The 17,705-nt window shown below is 50.8% G+C and overlaps 1 protein-coding gene across 1 annotated transcript in view; it reads left to right on the top strand.

The window, feature by feature from the left end:
• The window catches only part of PLXNA2 (plexin A2), a 210,212-nt gene that overhangs the window by 80,386 nt on the left and 112,121 nt on the right, over window positions 1-17,705 (top strand). Inside the window, exon 4 of the mRNA XM_045982465.1 lies at window positions 15,354-15,488. Within this exon, the coding sequence (XP_045838421.1) occupies window positions 15,354-15,488 (135 nt within the window). The remainder of the gene's footprint in view (window positions 1-15,353; window positions 15,489-17,705) is intronic.

The raw sequence follows: 17,705 nt of genomic DNA, 5'->3' as shown, positions 1-17,705 counted from the left end.
TGCTGGAGCCCACTGTAGGGAGGAGCCTGCAGGGTGGGGAGAGATATACCCATTTGTTGGAGAACCTGACAGGGTCCAAGGCAGCTCGGCTCACCAGGCGGGAAACAGGCAGGCCCCATACCAGCCACAAACCTCTTTCAACAACAAACTTTGTGAACAGCCCGTCTCCCAGGGCAGCTTCCTGCACTGTGTTTGCCTAATCTGTCTGTCCAAAATCCCTCTCCAAACACGAGGTTTCCTGCCCCACACTGGCAATCAGAGAGCTAATTATCTGGGATTAGAGATGGAATTGGGGGGGTTCCCTTCTAATTACAGGAAAAAATTAGTCCAACGATGTTGGCAAGGCCACTGGGATTAGAGCTGGAGTCTAAGCTGGGACACAGGTGAGGAAGGTGGGAGTGTCCTGAGCTCTGGGTCAGTACCTTCTCCTCCTGACTGTCTCTGGAGTCTGTGAGATGAGGGCAGAAGGGGAGCTTCTTGCCGGGGGACCTAGGAGAGGGATGTGTGTGTGCTCATATGCCAAAGAGAGGATGAGAGGCAGAGAGACAGACAGGGAGGTAACAGATGAGTAGAAACAGGAATTGGCAGGAGAAACAAGAAAGAGCAGGAGAAGATGGAAGATTAGAGGTAAAAGGAGATGACCAGACAGACAGACATCTATGTAGAGACGACCATTTGTCTCCCCACCGTTGCTGTGGGCCACGTTCTCCTTCAGAGGGGAAACACAGAAAGGCAACAGAATCGGGCCTCCCTTTTACCTTCCTCCTTCCCCCTCTTCCCACTCCCTTTCTTCTGGTGTCCAGGACACCGACCCCGTTTTGCCACACACCGTGCTGGTGACAAATGCTCTTGACCTGGCCAGGGGACAAGGAGGAGGTGGGGAGCTTGATGACCTCCATGGGGCTTCTAGTAATTTTGAGTTTCTTCTGTGGCCTGAAGATGGGACTTTCTGCCAAACAGTCCTTGCCTTCTCTCCTACGAGGAGAATCTCTTGGCTCAGAAAACCATTCATTCACTAATTCATTTATTCATTCTTCCGTTTTACACAGTTAGAGAACATTACTGTGGGCAAGACCCATCGCTGATCTGTGGATTTCAGTAACCCAGCAGAATGCAAATTGAAATCTGGTTCTTAGTTTTTAGGGGTACCTCCCTATTCCTTCCCTCTCTTCCAACGTAACGGCACCTATATTTAAACCATCCTAGGAGTAGTTCAGGCCTTTGCTCGGAAACATCCTGGCCAACAGTGAAAGGATATGAGCACACAGTGCAGAGACCTGAGAATTTATCACAGCAATTTACAACAGAGTACAAATTCACGTGGTGCCAACAGAGCATGTGAGAGCATGAGCATAATTATTTGTAAGTATTCCCATCCCACTTCTTTCCAAATAAGGAAATAGAGAGCTCAATAATAAAAAATTTGGCAAGGGTATGTATTGAAACTCACGCAGAACTAGAAAATCCCAGTCACATGAGGGGAGTAGAAATAAGTGTGCTAGCAATAAAGCGAATGTAAGCACCAGGACCCAGCCCCAGATTTGGCCTGAGTATCCTGGTAGCCAAGTCAAAAAGGGAAATGGGATGACCTAGAAACCCTTACTCTCAGATAGGAAGAAGTGTACCTATTTTCCAGGAGAGATGATGCCCAGACATTACATTCTCGAAATGATCTATCCCGCGAGACCATGTATATAAACCAGAACAAAAGTTTGACATCAGAATCAGAGCGTCTGTTACATGACAATTTCTGGTATTAACTCCTGCTGACGCGCCCAGGCTGTCCAGGCTACCCAGGCTGTTGTATCCACGTAACAATCAACATCCAGTGAATTCCTCTCTTGGAGCAACAACAATGAACGGCAAATAGATAAGGCCAATAAGGAAAGCGAAGCTTGCTGGTTAAGCTTCTGTCGTCCAAGAATTTGGCTTTCTGGGGCTGTAACTTGATTCAAGGATAGAATGCAATTTTTTAAGCACCCGATTGTGCTTGGCACTCTGCTAAAAGTTGAGTAAAATGAACTATAGAGATTCAGCGTCTAGATCTGGGAATTTATAATTTTTGTTGGCACTTTTACAGGGGCTCAGGCAGCAGCATAAGGGCATTAAAATGACAGACAGTAAGATGTTAACATCATACACAAGACAAAGGTGAATGCATTTTCAGGAAGCATGTGGCTTAATACAAGATCATAGAAGCAAACTGACCCAGGCTCAAATCTCTTTCTACCACCTGTTGTGATCTGAGGCAAGATACTTGACCTATCCGAGCCCTAGTTTCTTCATCAGCAGAATGGGTTTGGAGATTAAAGTCGATATTTTAGGTAAGGCGCCAGGGGCCCTGTTCAGCACTGAGTCTGTGCTTGGGAAGTGGTAACTGTAGTCCGTTCTAGGATTACTAAATAAGGCTCCTTTGCCAGCGGTGGGGAGAGGAGCAATGGGCAAGACAAGGAGAAGACAAGGAGTTTTCTGATTCTCAGCAGAGTGCCTGGAGACCCCCTGGCCTTGCTGAGAAATCCCCTCAAAACCATCGGCTTCCTCCTGGTTGGGACTGTCCAAAGCCAGTTCTGTAGATGTTCCAACCTAGCTTCTTTCCCAGGAGGCCCTAGAACGCTCTCTTTCTTGACTCTGCTTCTGTCACAGCTTGATTGGAACCCATGACCCTCCTTTCTCTCATCATTTCTTTTCCCTCCTGGGAAATGGATGGCACCTGGGTTTGGCGGCCTTGAAAGGTCACTGTTTAGGCTCCTACTTCCTTGTCAAACATCAGCCCTCGGGTGCCCTTCCTCTACTTGTCACAGGGAGACTCAGGTGCCAGTAGGGTAAGGAGCAGTAACTCCTGTCTCTCCTTGAGGTCTCCCTCATCCAGATTGAAGGCAGCCAGCCCCCCTCACCCCCCCACTCCCCCACGCCCCCACCCACCTCACCCCACCCCCCCCAGCCTCTAGGTGAGGGCAGAAGGGGGTTAGGCTAGGAAGCCACACAAAGCTCCCTGCTCTCCCCACTCACACCTGCCTGACAGCTGGGGACCCCAGCACTCCCCGGAGCCACAGAGCGGGAGCCACAGAGTGGGATATCCAGGTGCGGGGGCCAGGGGCCCAGGCACACAGCAGACAGGGGTCCTCAGGACACACCCCTCTTGCCCACCCTCTCTCCAGCTGCTGCTTTGCAGTTTCTCCGTATGTTCCAGCTCACTGCCAAATTGTCAAAAGCTATGAGAGGCAAAGTGCTGTTCAGTTAATGATTCCAGTCCCTGGAGAGGTGGAGCGCTCTTTTAAGAGAAAAAAAAAAATAGAGAGGAGTGGGGGTGTGGGAGGGGCGGAAGAGGGGGATGCTTTAGTACTCCGCACAAAAGCTAAGCTGTAGCTCCTTCCAGCTCTTTTTAAGGAGCAGATTAGAAGTGGGTAGGTTTGCCCCAGCGGCCTTCTCTCTGTGGGGAAAAGCCTGGAGCCTCCCCCTCACTTTTCTGCTTTTCACAAAGTAAAAGGGTTTGAATCAGAAAGCTGCCATCCTTTTGGCCCCAGTGGCCTCAGCCCTCTGTCCCCAGCACAGGTCCTGTGGAGACCCTAGCAAAACCTTTCCCTCTCATACCGAGGCTGCCTTCCTGAGCTGACCACAGACTCCCACAGTGCAAAGGGCTCCTGCCCCTTCCGCCCCCTCTTTACTCTCCTCCCCTCCTCCCCTCTTCTCTTCCCCCTCCCCTCCTCTCCTCCCTTTCCTCCCCCTCTCCTTCCTCTCCCTCCTCTTCCCCTTCCCTCCTTCCACCTCTCCTCTTCCTTTCTGCCTGTTTCTCCTCCTCCCCCTTCCTCTTCCATTTATCCTCTTCCCCCCTCCTCCTTCTCTCCTCTCCCTCCCCCTTTCCATCTCTCCCCCTCCCCTCCCCCTCCCCCTCTTCCTCCTCCTCCCCTTCCCCTCCTTCTCTTCTCTTCCTGTCCCTCTTCCCCTCCACCTCCTCCCTCTCCTCCCTCCCCCCCACCTCTCCTCTTCCTCTACCTCTCCTCTTCCACTTCCCCCTCCTTCTCCTGCTCCCCATTCCCCTTCTCAGGCTCCTCCTTCTCCTTCTTCCCTTCCTCCTCCTCCACCTCCTTCCTCCACCCACTCTTGCCCCCCCCACACCCAGCTTACTCCCTTGGAATGGACAGAAGGTGGGGGTGACCCATTACCCCAATGGGCCCCTGAAGAATTTCCTCCCTGCCCGATTTTCCTCCTCGGGCTTGGTCCCACCCAAGTCTGTGGATCCAAAGAAAATTCGTCAAAAATTCCTCACCTCCCCACAGCCTTTTCCAGGGTCCCAGATGCCTTCCCATTCCTTATCTAATCTGTCCCCTCCACAGCCTTCTCAAGTAGGCAGTATTGTTTTTACCGGTTTTGCAGATGAGAAAAGTGAGAATTAAGTCCCTTGACTGAGTGCCCCCATGTGACCTCCGCCCCAGCCAGTGAAGACCTCAGCCCTGACTGGACAGTCAGCACCTCTCAGCCTGGAAGATTGAAGTGTGGGCTTGAAACATCTAGGAGGGAAACTGAGAAACCTAAGAGGCTGCCGGAGAGGAGACCTGTGTGCCCTTTAATTTCCATCACCTCCAAGTGTGATCTGGCTTTATGGGTTGTTTTTTTTTTTAAGGTTATTTTGTTCCAAAATGTCCCTAGAGTCATTCCTTGTCAGTGTTGGTCTCAGGCATCTGCTCAGATCCTCATGCAGAAAATTCCGCGGACTGCTCGAATGCGGCCACTCCCTGGGTGAGGTGATGTGGGCTCTCCAGACTCCAGGAACACATGGCACCCTGGGATGTGAAAGCCTCTTGGGTCGGGAGGATGGGGGGAGGCTGGGCAAGAAGGACAGGGCTGCTCTTTGCTGCCTATGAGCCTGCTGGACATTCTGCTCATGCTCCGAGAAAGCCAGTGCAAAGTTTGCCCTTTGCCAGGCCAGGGCGCTTCCCTCCTTCCCTCTGCCCAGTGGAATCCTGACACCACCGGTACTATTGTAATGAGCCCCCCACACACACACACAGGGGCTGCATTCTGGCGCTGTGCCCAGCAGCTGTGGGGCATTGGTGCCAGGACGGTCTAGGCATTGAGGAGAGGCAGGTGTCCAGTGAGAGGGAACAAGGTGACCGGGAAGGGTCTAGGGGCAACGAGGCAGGCACGTGGTCAGTGTCAGACCACGGAGATCAGACAGCCCTTGCTCGGCCTCCGCCACCCCACCCCATCTTGATTAGAGTGATCAGGCCCCAGAAGAATAGCAATGAATTAATTAGGGGTCTGTTGTCACGAAGCAGCTCATTATTAAAGTCCTTCTCCTGGGAGGGGAGATGGGGAAAGGTGTGAAGACGACAGCTAGTCAAACAGAATCTTTTTAAAAAGAGCCAGACCCTCCCCCCAGCTGTCTGTTCTGCCCTTGGGCTCTGCTGGGAAGTCAGACATACCAGAGCACAGGGGCACCCCGTGCTGGTGTCTCGGGATTTCAGGGGATAGAGGCCTTCTGGCCCCACTTCCTTTCCCTCCTCCTCTGATGCTCTTTCTCAGACCCCAGCTCAGAGGCCATCTCTGCACTTTAATTAACCCTTGCTTTCCATTTGCCTTTAAGCCAGCTGAGTTCCAGCCGAGTAGGCCCGGAGTTCTTTCCACAGCAGCACCTTGAGCCTTTGCAGGGCTTTCCTCCCAAGAGCTCTCAGTAGTCCACTGGGAGCCAAAGAGATCACTTCAACAGAAGCAAGTGTGTACAGCGTCTTTACATGCCAGGTTCCAGACGTGGTGGAGGAAGGGGGAGGATGTGCAAAGCCAGCTTCTCTTTCTTCATTTCTTATTTTCCAGAGATGGGAAAACAGAGGCCTGGAAAAGCGAAGGCCTCACAGAGTTGAGATTCTGGCTCTTCTGCCCACCAGCTATGTGACCTTGATGTCACCTCACACCTCTGTGCCTCTGTTCCTTCATCTGTAACACGGGACTAATAGGGTTGTGGTGAAGATTTAATGAGAGGGCGTGTAGAGAGCACTTAGCACAATGTCTAATACTCATAAGGGTTAAATAAATGGGAGCTGCGGCTAGTGTTCCATTCCTAGCCAGTTTCAGTACCAGGGACTCATTCATTCCATCACCGGGTGCGACTCAAGCCCTACTATGTGTACAGTACTGAATGCAGGAAGGCATATGGAGCTGTACCAAGAAGTGTCTGTTTTCTAGGAACTTAAAGTCTTAGGAGACATCATTGCATGAGTTCACAGATCACCGTGGCAAGAGACTTGCTAGGGACTCTGGGAGTTCAAAGGAGAGATCAAGATGGGCTTCCTGGAGGAGGGGGCATTTGGGTTAGGCCTTGAAGGATGGCTAGGATCTAGGAAGGAGAATAAATTATCAAGCCAAGACATGATGACCAAAAACCCGGAGACGTAACTGGAGAATGGTGAGAAGGCCATGCTAGCTAGACCCATGCATGGCAAGGAAGGGACATGAGCTTTTCTGAATTCTCAGTGGGGGCAGTTAAAGGTGTTCTGTGTGCATGTGCGTGGGTGCATGCAATGATTTACTTTCTTTCATATTCCAAAAGTAGTGTATGTTCATCACAAAAAAAAATTAGAAGTGAGATAAGCAAGAGAAAGAAAATTACAAACACCTGAAATTTGAGGATTTTGCATACAGAAAAGGCAGGATCAAATAAGTGTTTTAAGAAGATTAATCTGGCCGTGTTGGTAGAACAGATTAGAGCAGGAATATGCTGGAGGCAGGGAGATTTCTCAGGTTATTGCTGTAGCCCAGATAAGAGGCAATAAAAACTCAGACCTGGCCTGTTAGCAATAGGAAGAGAAATACGGCCACGTGGATGTGCTCTCCAGTCTCTCGGTTACCGCGCATTTTCTGCACCACGGTGTATGCAAGCCACATGCATTTTCCAAATGACTCTTCCTCCTGCGTTGAGGCACAAGCCCCATGTCAGATAGCTGTGCTCACAAGTCTAGACCTCCCTTCCCATCCTTACAGCTTTAAATGTCATCCTCGGTGTTAATGAAAGCCAGAGGTTACTGTTCCAGATTATAAAATGCAGGGCAATTTTAGGCCATTGAAAAGAATGAGTTAATTAAAGAGGGTAATAACCCTCTTAAATGCCCCACCCTTTGCTCTTTTTCCAGACTGCAGGTGGCCTTCTTTGTCATAGTGGAGGAGACAGCTATATGATCTATTGTGTCCCCCAGGACTTATCTCCAGGGGTACTGAGCACTTTTTAGATGTAATTTTTAGTCCCAGTGCAGGCATTGTCCTCTTGTTTGACTTAGGGAAAAGTGAGGACCCAGAGGGAGCCTCATGAAAGAGACAGAGTACAGGCTTTGGAATCAGGCAGACTCCGCTTTGAGCTTGGTTCTGTCCCTAACTTGCTCTCGACTCTTAATGTTTCTTGTTCTGTGAAATGGGGAGGCTGACGTCCCGGTGTTCAAGATCATTCATGTTTATATCTCCAGCCTTTTGCACTTGGGTTGACATGTTCTATCGATGTTCAGTAAATACGTTGAACCACACTGAGATAACGGAGATAAGCGATTCAGAAGCCGCCTGTGTTCAGTCCCAGGAAGTGCTACTTTGCTTTGCTGGCTCGCCCGCCCCTCTGCCCTGTGGGCAAGGCATTTCCAAGGCAGTTTACCTGGGCATCAGTCTGCCTGATTCTCACCACACTCCCTTCCAAAGCTTGGCAAGGAAGCCTGCGTCGCCCTCCTGGTGGGCCCTAAGAGATGCTTCCAAATCATTCCAGTCCAAAAATCTTAAGAGGGTAGATGATATCCTGAGCCAGGCAGGGCATCCCCAGGCAAGGAACCTGTGTGCGGCACCTCGAATGCGGATTCTGAGAGCCTCACGTGGCTGGAGCTTCGAGTAAACAGAGATATCGATTTGGCAGAGGTTGCTCATTATTCTTTATTAATTCCTCCCCCAACCCCACCATGCCCCACCTCCCCCCAACTCTGCACTCCCTGCGAGTTATAGTTTTGCTGCTGTGTGATGTGATTTGGCTGTGGCCGTTTCATGCTTCAGCTGTCCCTCGCCAGTGTTTATCTTATTGTTTCCCAGAACAATCAAGTGCTTCCGCTGCCCCTGGCAACTTCTTCTGGTTCCCGGATCCTCCTAACTGGCCAGAGTCTGAGCTGGAGCCGAGTTGCAAGGTGGGGCCGGTCCAAGGCCAGAGCCCCGCACTCCCAAATGCCCGTCACAGGCACCTGTGTGAGCTCCCGCCCCATCCTGGTCCTGGGAGCTCAAAACCCTTCCTGACAGAGGGAGAACCAAGTAGTGGGTTCTTTTGCTTCTTGATCTTGATGTGACTCTCTGCTGAGTCATAAAAGGAGAGGCCCCTGAGATAAGGAAGTTGGTGCCCTTTTGAAGTGCAGTTGGTCCTTAAACACAGGACGGTCTGAAGCAGAGGCTGCCCCTCTCAGTTCTGCGGGGCCGCGTGAATCAGTGCTCACGCAGCCATCCAGCCCTGGCTGATGAGGAGCAACGAAGCCAAGATTTAGGAGAAGAGACCCTTACTCCAGCCAACCTCCTCTACTTGATCTCTGAACACTTCTAGTCACTGCTCGGGAAATATTCACTACATCACCTTCACCTATCGTAAACCAGGCCCTTAATTCTCGCTGTTCCGAGATGCGGAAGTCCAGAGAACCAATGGTTTCTTTCAGGAACCCCTCTCCACATTCCAGGAGAAAGCCTTCCATGAAGGAAGAAATCCAGGAGCCTCTAGAACATGAAACCCTCTGCCAGATCACCCGCCCTCCCACCAGTTTAATATCTAGGGCAGATTCCCAACATGCACAGAAATAGAATTAATTGTACATGGAAATGTCAATCTCCAGTGTCAAAGCCCCAGTGACTAACTGAGAACTCACCTGGGACCAGTTCTAGAACCATCTGCATATGTGTGGGAGGGGGTGTGTGTGTGTGCACCTGCACGCACCGGGTGGGGGTGCAAAATTCACAAAGTTTAGCCTCTCTTAGTGACCTTCTTTCTTTTCAGGGCCAGGAAGGGTCCTTGGCCTTGTCTCCCCTCCTCTCTACTCTCCTGGTTCCCTGTGACCCACAGGCTGAGTTTCCCTGGCTCCAGTGTCCCTCCCAGTTGTCCCAGCATTCAGGGCCAGGCTCCCTCCAGGGATCCTCGGCCTCCCCGGCTGGGAGTCTGCATGGTTAGTTCACCTTTACAGACCTCTGGGGAAGGGGCGGACAGAAGCAGCCTGGGGGGTGCTGCTGCCTCTGTGTGCATGTGTGTGCGCGCGTGCGTGCTTGCATACGCAGCGGGGGAGGAGGCATCTCAGAGCTGAATTTACCAAAGGCTTCAATCTATAAATAATTCGGGTCATGAAGCTCTACAAAAATAAACTTGAGCTTGAATCCTCTCGTGCAGCACTAAATGCCCTGCAGATACACTCGCTCATTAACTCATCCCCAAGTTCAGTCTGAGCAGCACCAGGCCTGCCCCACCTCTCCCCTGTCTAAACATCCACGTGTGTGTGTGTGTGTGTGTGTGTGTGTACGCACACCCCCACACAGTCATATAGTACGCGAGCCCTGAGTCCTGAGACAAAGATAAAATCAAGTAATAAAGGTCTCTTCCAAAGTGACTTTTCCGACGTAAAGCGACAAGCCCTCTCAATAAATGCACGTCAAGAGTCCCATCCTCTCCAGGCACTCAGGTCTGAGAGACGAAGTTTCCAAGAAATCTGGGCTCAGACATAACAATAACACGCTTATACTGACATCACACTTGAAATGAGCCAAACCACTCACATCTCCACCCCTGCTCCTCCGTTCAGGCATCACCTCCCCCAGGAAGCCTTCCACTCAGGGCCTCCCTCATGCCCCAGCCTCCTGGGGGAGTTGGCCCCCCTGCCTGCCACCCCCTCCCCCTGCGAACTCCTCTCACAAGGGCTAGTTCTCGTGTTCGTGAGGACTAGTTGGCTTGTCCGTTCCCAGCTCCTGGGGCTTCTGAAGGGGATCCTGTCCCATAGCATCCCCAGTGCGGAGCGCGGACCTGGCTCACAGCAGACATGTCATAAACAGATATTGGACAGTCCTGAAATTCATAGCTAATAACTCATTTCACTCTCCCAGCATCTTTTCTGTGCTCATAAGGACAGGAGTTCCCACCTTTTTTGGCTTCTACAGAAACTATTACACAAACAAGGGAGGTGACTTACCTGAAGTCACATAGGCAGTTAATGAGAACATTGGGGTTAGATCCCAGTCCTCCAGACACCAACCGGTGCCTCCCTCTGCACGGTGATGCCTCTCCAACCAATCTGTTTCCTACCGGGAGGGCCCAAGAAAAAGATTCCCAATTGGTTTTCAGCAACTCTTGCCAAGTAAATAAATAAATAAATAAATAACATTACTGTTTATGCTACCAGTACTGCTAATAACGTGACATTAGGGTGACAAATCCCAGGCAGGGGGTCCATAATTTAGAGCTAACTATAGAAGAAATTGATGCCCAAGAAAAAGGTTTGGAGGGGCCTACAGGTAAGCTAGTTAATTGGAATTGGATATGCTGATTTGTATTGGATGTTCAAGAGGCTGTCATTAATTTCTGCACAGGCCTAGCTGTGGTTTAAAGGAAGGCACTAATGGGATTACTATTTCCTTCTCACTTAGCGGAGGCCCCTTCCAGCTGGAGGGCCCAGCAGTCGCCCTCCCCTGGGCTGCACCTCGCATTTCCCCACCCCACAGACGACCCTGATAAACTGACTTTTCACCCCCCAATGAAGGTCCCTGAAAATTAGGTTCTGAGTTTATGGTTGACTCCAGGCAATGGGTGATTGCCCCGCCTGGACCTTGGGGTCCGAAAGAGGAAGTGTGGGGGAGGGGAGAGCTAGGACTTTCCATCTTTCCCATCTGTTCTCTCTGCTCTTTTCCTGGCGGTGACGAACAGCTCGTTTGCCCATTAGTATCCTCTCCTAAGAGAGTCGCAGAGCACCTGAGAAGTCGCACTGTGTGTGGGACTCCCTTCTCTGCCACTCTGTGTGATCTTGGGAATGCCATGGAAACCCCCAGGCCTCAAATTTCCTATTTGTAAAATGGGAATAATAAGAACATTTACCTCCGCGGTACTCATAAGGATAAGAGAGTTGATTTTTGTTAAGCACTTTCAACAGCGCTTGGCACACTGTAAGAGCAATAGGAGGGTAGCTGTTATAAGTTCTTGAGGCAAACGGGGCCCTTCGGAAATTCACTAGGTCTGTGCCACTGCCTTCAGGTAGGGTCATGTGAGCCATGAAGCACAAGAAGTTATCCTGTGTTCAAAACCCTCCTGAGACGGTCGCAGGATCCTACAGCCACTCAGCCTCACAGTGAGCGCTCTACACAGCAGGAGTTCTTACTAGAACCAGCCTGAATCTCCTTGCATGATGGTGTGGGCACCTTCTGTCTTTTGCCGGTTTCGATAAAGACTGTCACCCTCTGGCGGGCCCTCTTATCCTACCTCATGAGCTTTGTCCAACCAAAATGGCCTCTGTAGCTTCTGCAAGTCCACTGAGGCCAGGCCCTCTCAGGAGAGGAGGAGCCCAACCCAAAAGACATATTCAGGTGACTCGCCTGCCCCCAAGTGTGTCACCTCCCTTCTCTGCCCCAGCTCCTCCCCTGCTCTGCGCAGCTCGGGCTGTAGACCCCCTCCTCTTGGACTGGTTCATGATCTTCAGTCTGTTGTTGCCTTGTGGTCATTGAAACCTGGCCCTGGGGACACAAGCTGAAAACTGTGTCACCGCAGTTTAGTTCTTCTGGGACAGCACCAAATAGACGCGATTCGTTGGATTTAAAAATCCCGCATTGGCTCGGGACTCCCTGACTGGCACCGTACCACTACCATCCTGTGTCTGGCAAGGATGGAGACAACTTTGAACCTCAAACCTTTCTCTCTGAGGCAGAGCAGTCTGGGAAACTGTGTGCTTGCCCAGAGGCAGGACCCTTGTCCCCAGGGTACGCTGTCTCCATCCGCCATAAGCTCTCCTCTGAGCCACACGGGCTAGAGCTGGGGTGAGCCCCGGTTCCACCACTGGCCAGCTGCGAGCCTGGAGTGGAAGAGCTTCAGTGAGGTGAGCGCCAAAGTCCTTACAGCTCTAGCACCTGCTACGGTGGCTCTCCTCTGGCCGGCACTGAGCAGATCACCATGGCCTCTTATCCAGAAGGGAAAACCGAGGCTCATGGGAGGGATCTGAACGCAAACTGTACCATTAGGCAGAACTCAAGCCCAGGCACGGAGTCTGAACAGAAACCTGGGAACCCTGTGTCCCAAACCTATACTCTGCCCACTTTGGTGCATTGCTCAGAGGGAGCACAGGATGTTGGGGCGGGGGGCAGGGAGAGCTCCGCTGCCTGCTGACCACCTGGCCTCTCCTGCCTGCCAGACCCCGCCCCCAACCCATGCCCTCGACGCCCTCGCCTCCTGGCCCCATCCTCCATCTTCTCTCCAAGCTGGAGGCAGTTAGCATGGGATGAAGAAGTAAGTGGGGAGGCAATAGTGCTCTTCCCTCCAGGGATTTAGACTGAATGAAATAGGATGCTTAGTTCAGGTTCAATACCAGGAACAGTTCTGTTCTGGTTTGGTTTTAGCTTTGACGTTTGAGAGTTATGTAGGTTTGATTCTGCCTTCAACTGCTTTGTTAAAAGATTGGGGTTGCAGATGGAAGGAAAAAAAAAAAAAAAACCTGCGTAGATCTCTGATTCAGGAAAAAGTTAGAGGCTGGGATTGGTCCTAAATGGAACACAGCGGAGTGTGTGATGATAAGTTGACTTTGATTCAATTCCAGCTCTAAGCCGGCCCTGGGTACCATCTCGTCCCGGGGACCACAGAGGGAAGGCCAGACTTGTGGCGTTCCCCCTTTGGACTTTGTGTCCAGGCCCTGCCAGGGAGGCAGGCGGGTGCCCGGGTTCATGGGGTGGAAGCTACCCCAACTGGCAGAAGGTTAACTAGCCTCTCCAGGCAGGGAGATCTTGGGCCAGGCCTGAGGGGTTACTGGTTCCATAGCTCCTGGGGCAGAGCCGGTAGCTTGAGGAGACTTAAATCTCCCTGAAGAGGAGCAGCTGTCGTAGGGAGAGTGATGAGAAGCGCTGGCCCATTTCCCCTTCAGAGGAAGAAAAAGAGCCTGAACTCCCCCATATAATGGAGACAGAACACTGAGGTCAAGCCAGCGGGAAGCCATGACCCTCACATCTTCTCTTTACTGTCTGCAATAGCCCAAGAACTTTTTTGCCTAAAAACTGCTGTATTTCTAGAAGGACCTCAAAGAAATTTCAGATCGGTCCATCTAAGAGAGAAAGCTACTTCAGATGTTATGGGGAACCTTTTTAATTGTGGGACATTTTTCCTGGTAGAGACCCTTCCCTCTGCTTGAATCTGTAATCATATTTGTGCCGGGGTAGAGGGTAGTAACCTCAGCCTCGTGACATCATTGCTGACCCCAGAGTCTTCCTCCTCTCTCTGAGAATGAATTAAATGACCCCCCTCGCCCCGTCCCTTCCCCAGATGCAACAGCTTTGAACACAGGAGCCATTAGCTGGGCAGAGAAAGGGCAAAGGGGAATTTATTGTGATGTCAGGCACCAAGCTTGGCCCTTGGGATGAGTAAGTCCTGGTCCTTGCCCTCAGGAGCTCCTGGTGTGGTGAGAGAGGAAAGACCGTGGTTAGAAGTACAAGAGAAAATTGAAAGGGAATTTGAGGGGGTGGGTGGCCTGAATCCTACAATCTTCCAGAGAAAATGCCTTTTGACCTCACTTTGACTTAGCGCTAGAGTTCATGAGACTTCATCAGCTGGTTCCTAGTTCATGTCCTTTCAACAAGTATTTCTCAAGCGTCCCATCTTATCCATCACCAGCCAGGTTCCTGTACCCATTCTCGTCCTCAGAGGGTTGTTAGAGAAATAGAAAACACATCCTTGCCTTCGCAGTGTTGACAGACTTACGCACATGTGAGCCAATTAGAGAACAATGTGAGTGGGTAGTCAATACACAGTAGCTACTACATACGCAATGAACAGATCAATTGATTACAATCCTAAGACAAAATGGTAAGAAAAAAAAAAGCATCTGGGTGATGAGCAATTAGTATGGCGGAGAGATTAGGAAAGGCTTCATTGGAGGAAAGAGGGCTCGAGCTAGAGGGGGTTTAGACGGACAGAGGACAGAGATAACAAACCAGGCTGGGGATTATTTGTTCAATGGTCAGCTGCTATGTTGGGAACAAGAAAGCAGGAAGGCAGGAGCATATTCAAACCGAGGACTCGTGGACACCAGTTTTTGTATGACCTTAGGGATTGTCTTTGCAGAGCTTTGACTAGCCCTCTCGACCCTCCAGACTAGCAGCCTCCACATCACCCGGGAATTTGTTAGACATGAGAATTCTCAAGCCTCATTTCCGCTGAATCAGAAACTCCAGGGGCGGGCTCAGCAATGCATTTTCCCAAGCCCCCAAACCCCGCCCCCCAGCCCAAGCTGCCCCCACTCCTGCCTTGAGATGATTCTCAAGGTGCACAGCCTTGAAAACCACTGGACTCCATCTCTGCTTCTAGACCCTGGCCACTCATCAGATTCACCTGGAGAGCTTTGAATCCCCAAGAAGATGCCCAGACCACACCCACAGAGATTCTGATTAATGGATCCAGCCCTGGCATTCCTATCTTTTAAAACTCCCGAGATGATTCCCAAGTGCAGCCAGGGCTGAGAAGCAGTGAACTTGATGGTGTCGGAGTCCGTCCTTTCTGACTTATTTTCCAGAGCTGGGCTCTGAGAGTCTGAGCCAGGATTTTTGGCTCTCCAGAATCCCAGGGTGAATTTGCTTACATGCAGGGGATACGTTTGGGGGCAGAAAGACCTTTTTGAGATTCTAAAATCTTGAGTCTCTTGATGACCAACTTTTTGATCTTTCATGTGATTGTGTAACCATTCTTCCTCACGCGCCCGAGGCAGAAACGCTGTAAGCAGATGTTGACTCCCCAGCCCTAAACACCAGTTAGTGTGCACAAGCACACACTCACACACACACACCCTCCACACCACGCTGTAAATGTATGTAGACACACACCACAATAACCACATTGGGATATTCAGAATTGTTCCTAAGGGCACATACACACACACAAAAGAACCCACCATCGGAAATCCCAGACCCAGCATGCTCAGACCGCTGGGGAAGGGATCTCTTTTGCTGGAAGCTGGGCTGTTTGAACTGAGAAGCATCTCTACCTTCCCTGAAGCCAATTCTGGTTCAAAGTAGCAACTAGGAGTAGGGTGGGGGTAATTATCTTGGTAAAGGGACCTGCTCTAGGCCAAAGCAGGTAATCCCCTGGGGGACAGCTGAATACCGATGCTGAGGATGCCTTGTTTCTTTTGCAGATTCGAGCCGATGGTCCCCCCCATGGAGGGGTCCAGTACGAGATGGTCTCTGTGCTCAAAGACGGGAGCCCCATCCTCCGGGACATGGCCTTCTCCATTGATGAGCGTTACCTATACATCATGTCTGAGAGACAGGTAAGTGCAGACACCCGTCCCTCTTTTCAAAGCCCAGGAGTAACTGATAACCGGTGACCTTTGGTCAGAAACTTTTCATCTAACCAGGGGGATCCGCTGGGCTTGCGGCTCCAGGGTCCAGGGACAGGCAGAGTCCTTGAAGGCTTTCACGGGGAGCCAGAGAGAAGCAACTGGGGCCAGCCACTTCCCGGAGGCTTCTCTCCAGGCCACAGCCCCTGTCTCAGTGCGTGATGAACAGCCCCGCAAGAACGGGCCAGACTGCACAGAGCAGCTTGGTGTGATTAGGGGGTAGATTTACAGCTCTCGGGCCCACAGAGTCTGCTGCTCGAGGGAGCCAAAGAAGTGTAAATAATCCAGGCCTCCTGGCTAGGCCTGATCCTGGGAGAGACAGACCCAAGATGGGGCCCCAGAAGGAGATAAAAATCTTGGCCTGAGTCATAGACTGATGCCAGTAGAAGCTGGCCAGCTCTGGGAAGCCAGAGTTGGCCTGAGAAACAGACTTCTACCCTCTGCGCGGTAACCATTGGGCAGGGTCCCCACCTTCTCTGATGAAGCATGATACCCCCTTAGTGTATCTGCTCTGAATATGTGTGAGCAAAGGGAAGGTAAATGCGGCATAGCCACAGTGATGGGCAAGAGAAGCTGCGGGGGGGGGGGGGGGGGGGGGGAGGATTTGCATATTAATGGTGATGCAGAAAGCAAAGCAAAGACCTTAAAAAAGGCTGTTATCTGCCATTCCTTCAGTCAGTGGGTCTACTGCTGTTCAGCCAGAGCATGGTCTTGGCATTGACTCTTGGCTAGACAAAGATGCTGGGCTGGAGGACCAGTGAGCGTTCACAAGGTACCTCCCAGCTCCTGAGTGTTTGTCGTCCGAAATACGCTGTAAAGATGCCCGGTGTACTTCGTGAACCCCACCTTGCCCAGAGTTCTTTTCCTCTTTTTTTTTTTTTTTTTTTTTTTGAATATAAGAATTTTGAATCCGGAATGAAGGAAGAATGGAGGGAGGAAGGAAGCGACCAATGGGCACATAACTGCATTGAGGGAAGCAATGATGCAGCTCTAACTCAAAAATTACTTCTTGAGAACAGATGACACAAATCATATGCAGATTGCATGCAAATTATATCCAGACCCCCTTGAACCCACCTGTCTTTTTACCTTCTTTCATATGGCCCCTGCAGTTGAGGCATAAACAGGGGCAGATGGGAATTTGGTGAAGCTGGAGGAGGCTCAGCCTAACCAACGATGGGGAAGACAGTCTCAGAAATAAACACTGATGTCTCATTCTAATAAAACAGTCCATGGACCCTAACAAAGCCCATTACTGGGAATATATTTACCAGGAACAATGTGCTGGGAAAGCATCAAAATGAAGGGGACTTGGTCTCTACCCTCAGGTTGTTTACAGTCTAATGAGGGAGACACGTAGCCAGTCATCTATAACATCCCACTGAAGCCTATAAACATTCTGCCTTTTCTCCCTATTCTTTTCTATTTATAGACACAAGGTTATTTCTTAAACAGAAACAGTGGATGCTCACCATGCAAATTCCAGCAATACATACAGAAAAGAAAATAGCAATGAGTTCCCAGACGGGTCTGCCCAAAATGTAACACCATGTTAACATTTGGTGAACACTGTTCTAGATGCTTCTGCAGGATAATAACCAGACAGAGGGACGGACAGATCGACGGCAGTCCAGATAGTGGATAGATGATGGTCAGAGTCAGACAGAGGGACGGACGGATCGACGGCAGTGCAGATAGTGGATAGATGACGGTCAGAGGGACCCGGCAGATCCACAACATGTGTGGTGTTTTCAGAGCACGTTATGTATGCCTGAGGACCAGGAAGGCAACTCTGGCTAAAAACTCTTTCCTGGGTTCTCTGAGCCCAGTGTGGTGGAAAAGCATTGACAGCAAGCCGAAGTGACCAGTGAGGCCTTAGGAGAACTGAGAGAATGCCTAGGCTCAGATTTTGGCTGCATATCTGTTTCTCAAATGGGATGTTTCCTGGAATTATATTCAAAATGTGGCCAGAGGAGAAGGGCCTGGGCTGGAGCTGGAGCCTAGCAAGTGGCCTTTGGCGAATAAGATGACCTCCTGAGATCATATCTGGTGTCACCTCGGAGAGCATCAGCCCTGGCCCAACCAAGGGTCCGCATAATGTATCTCTAAGTGTCCTGTCCTTTGTCCTCATTTTCTGCTGCTGCTGTG

This window comes from Meles meles, chromosome 17, assembly GCF_922984935.1.
Source record: "Meles meles chromosome 17, mMelMel3.1 paternal haplotype, whole genome shotgun sequence".
Classification (NCBI taxonomy): Eukaryota; Metazoa; Chordata; class Mammalia; order Carnivora; family Mustelidae; genus Meles; species Meles meles.
The sequence above is the reverse complement of the archived record's forward strand: the minus strand, read 5'-3'. Positions and strand labels throughout refer to the sequence as shown.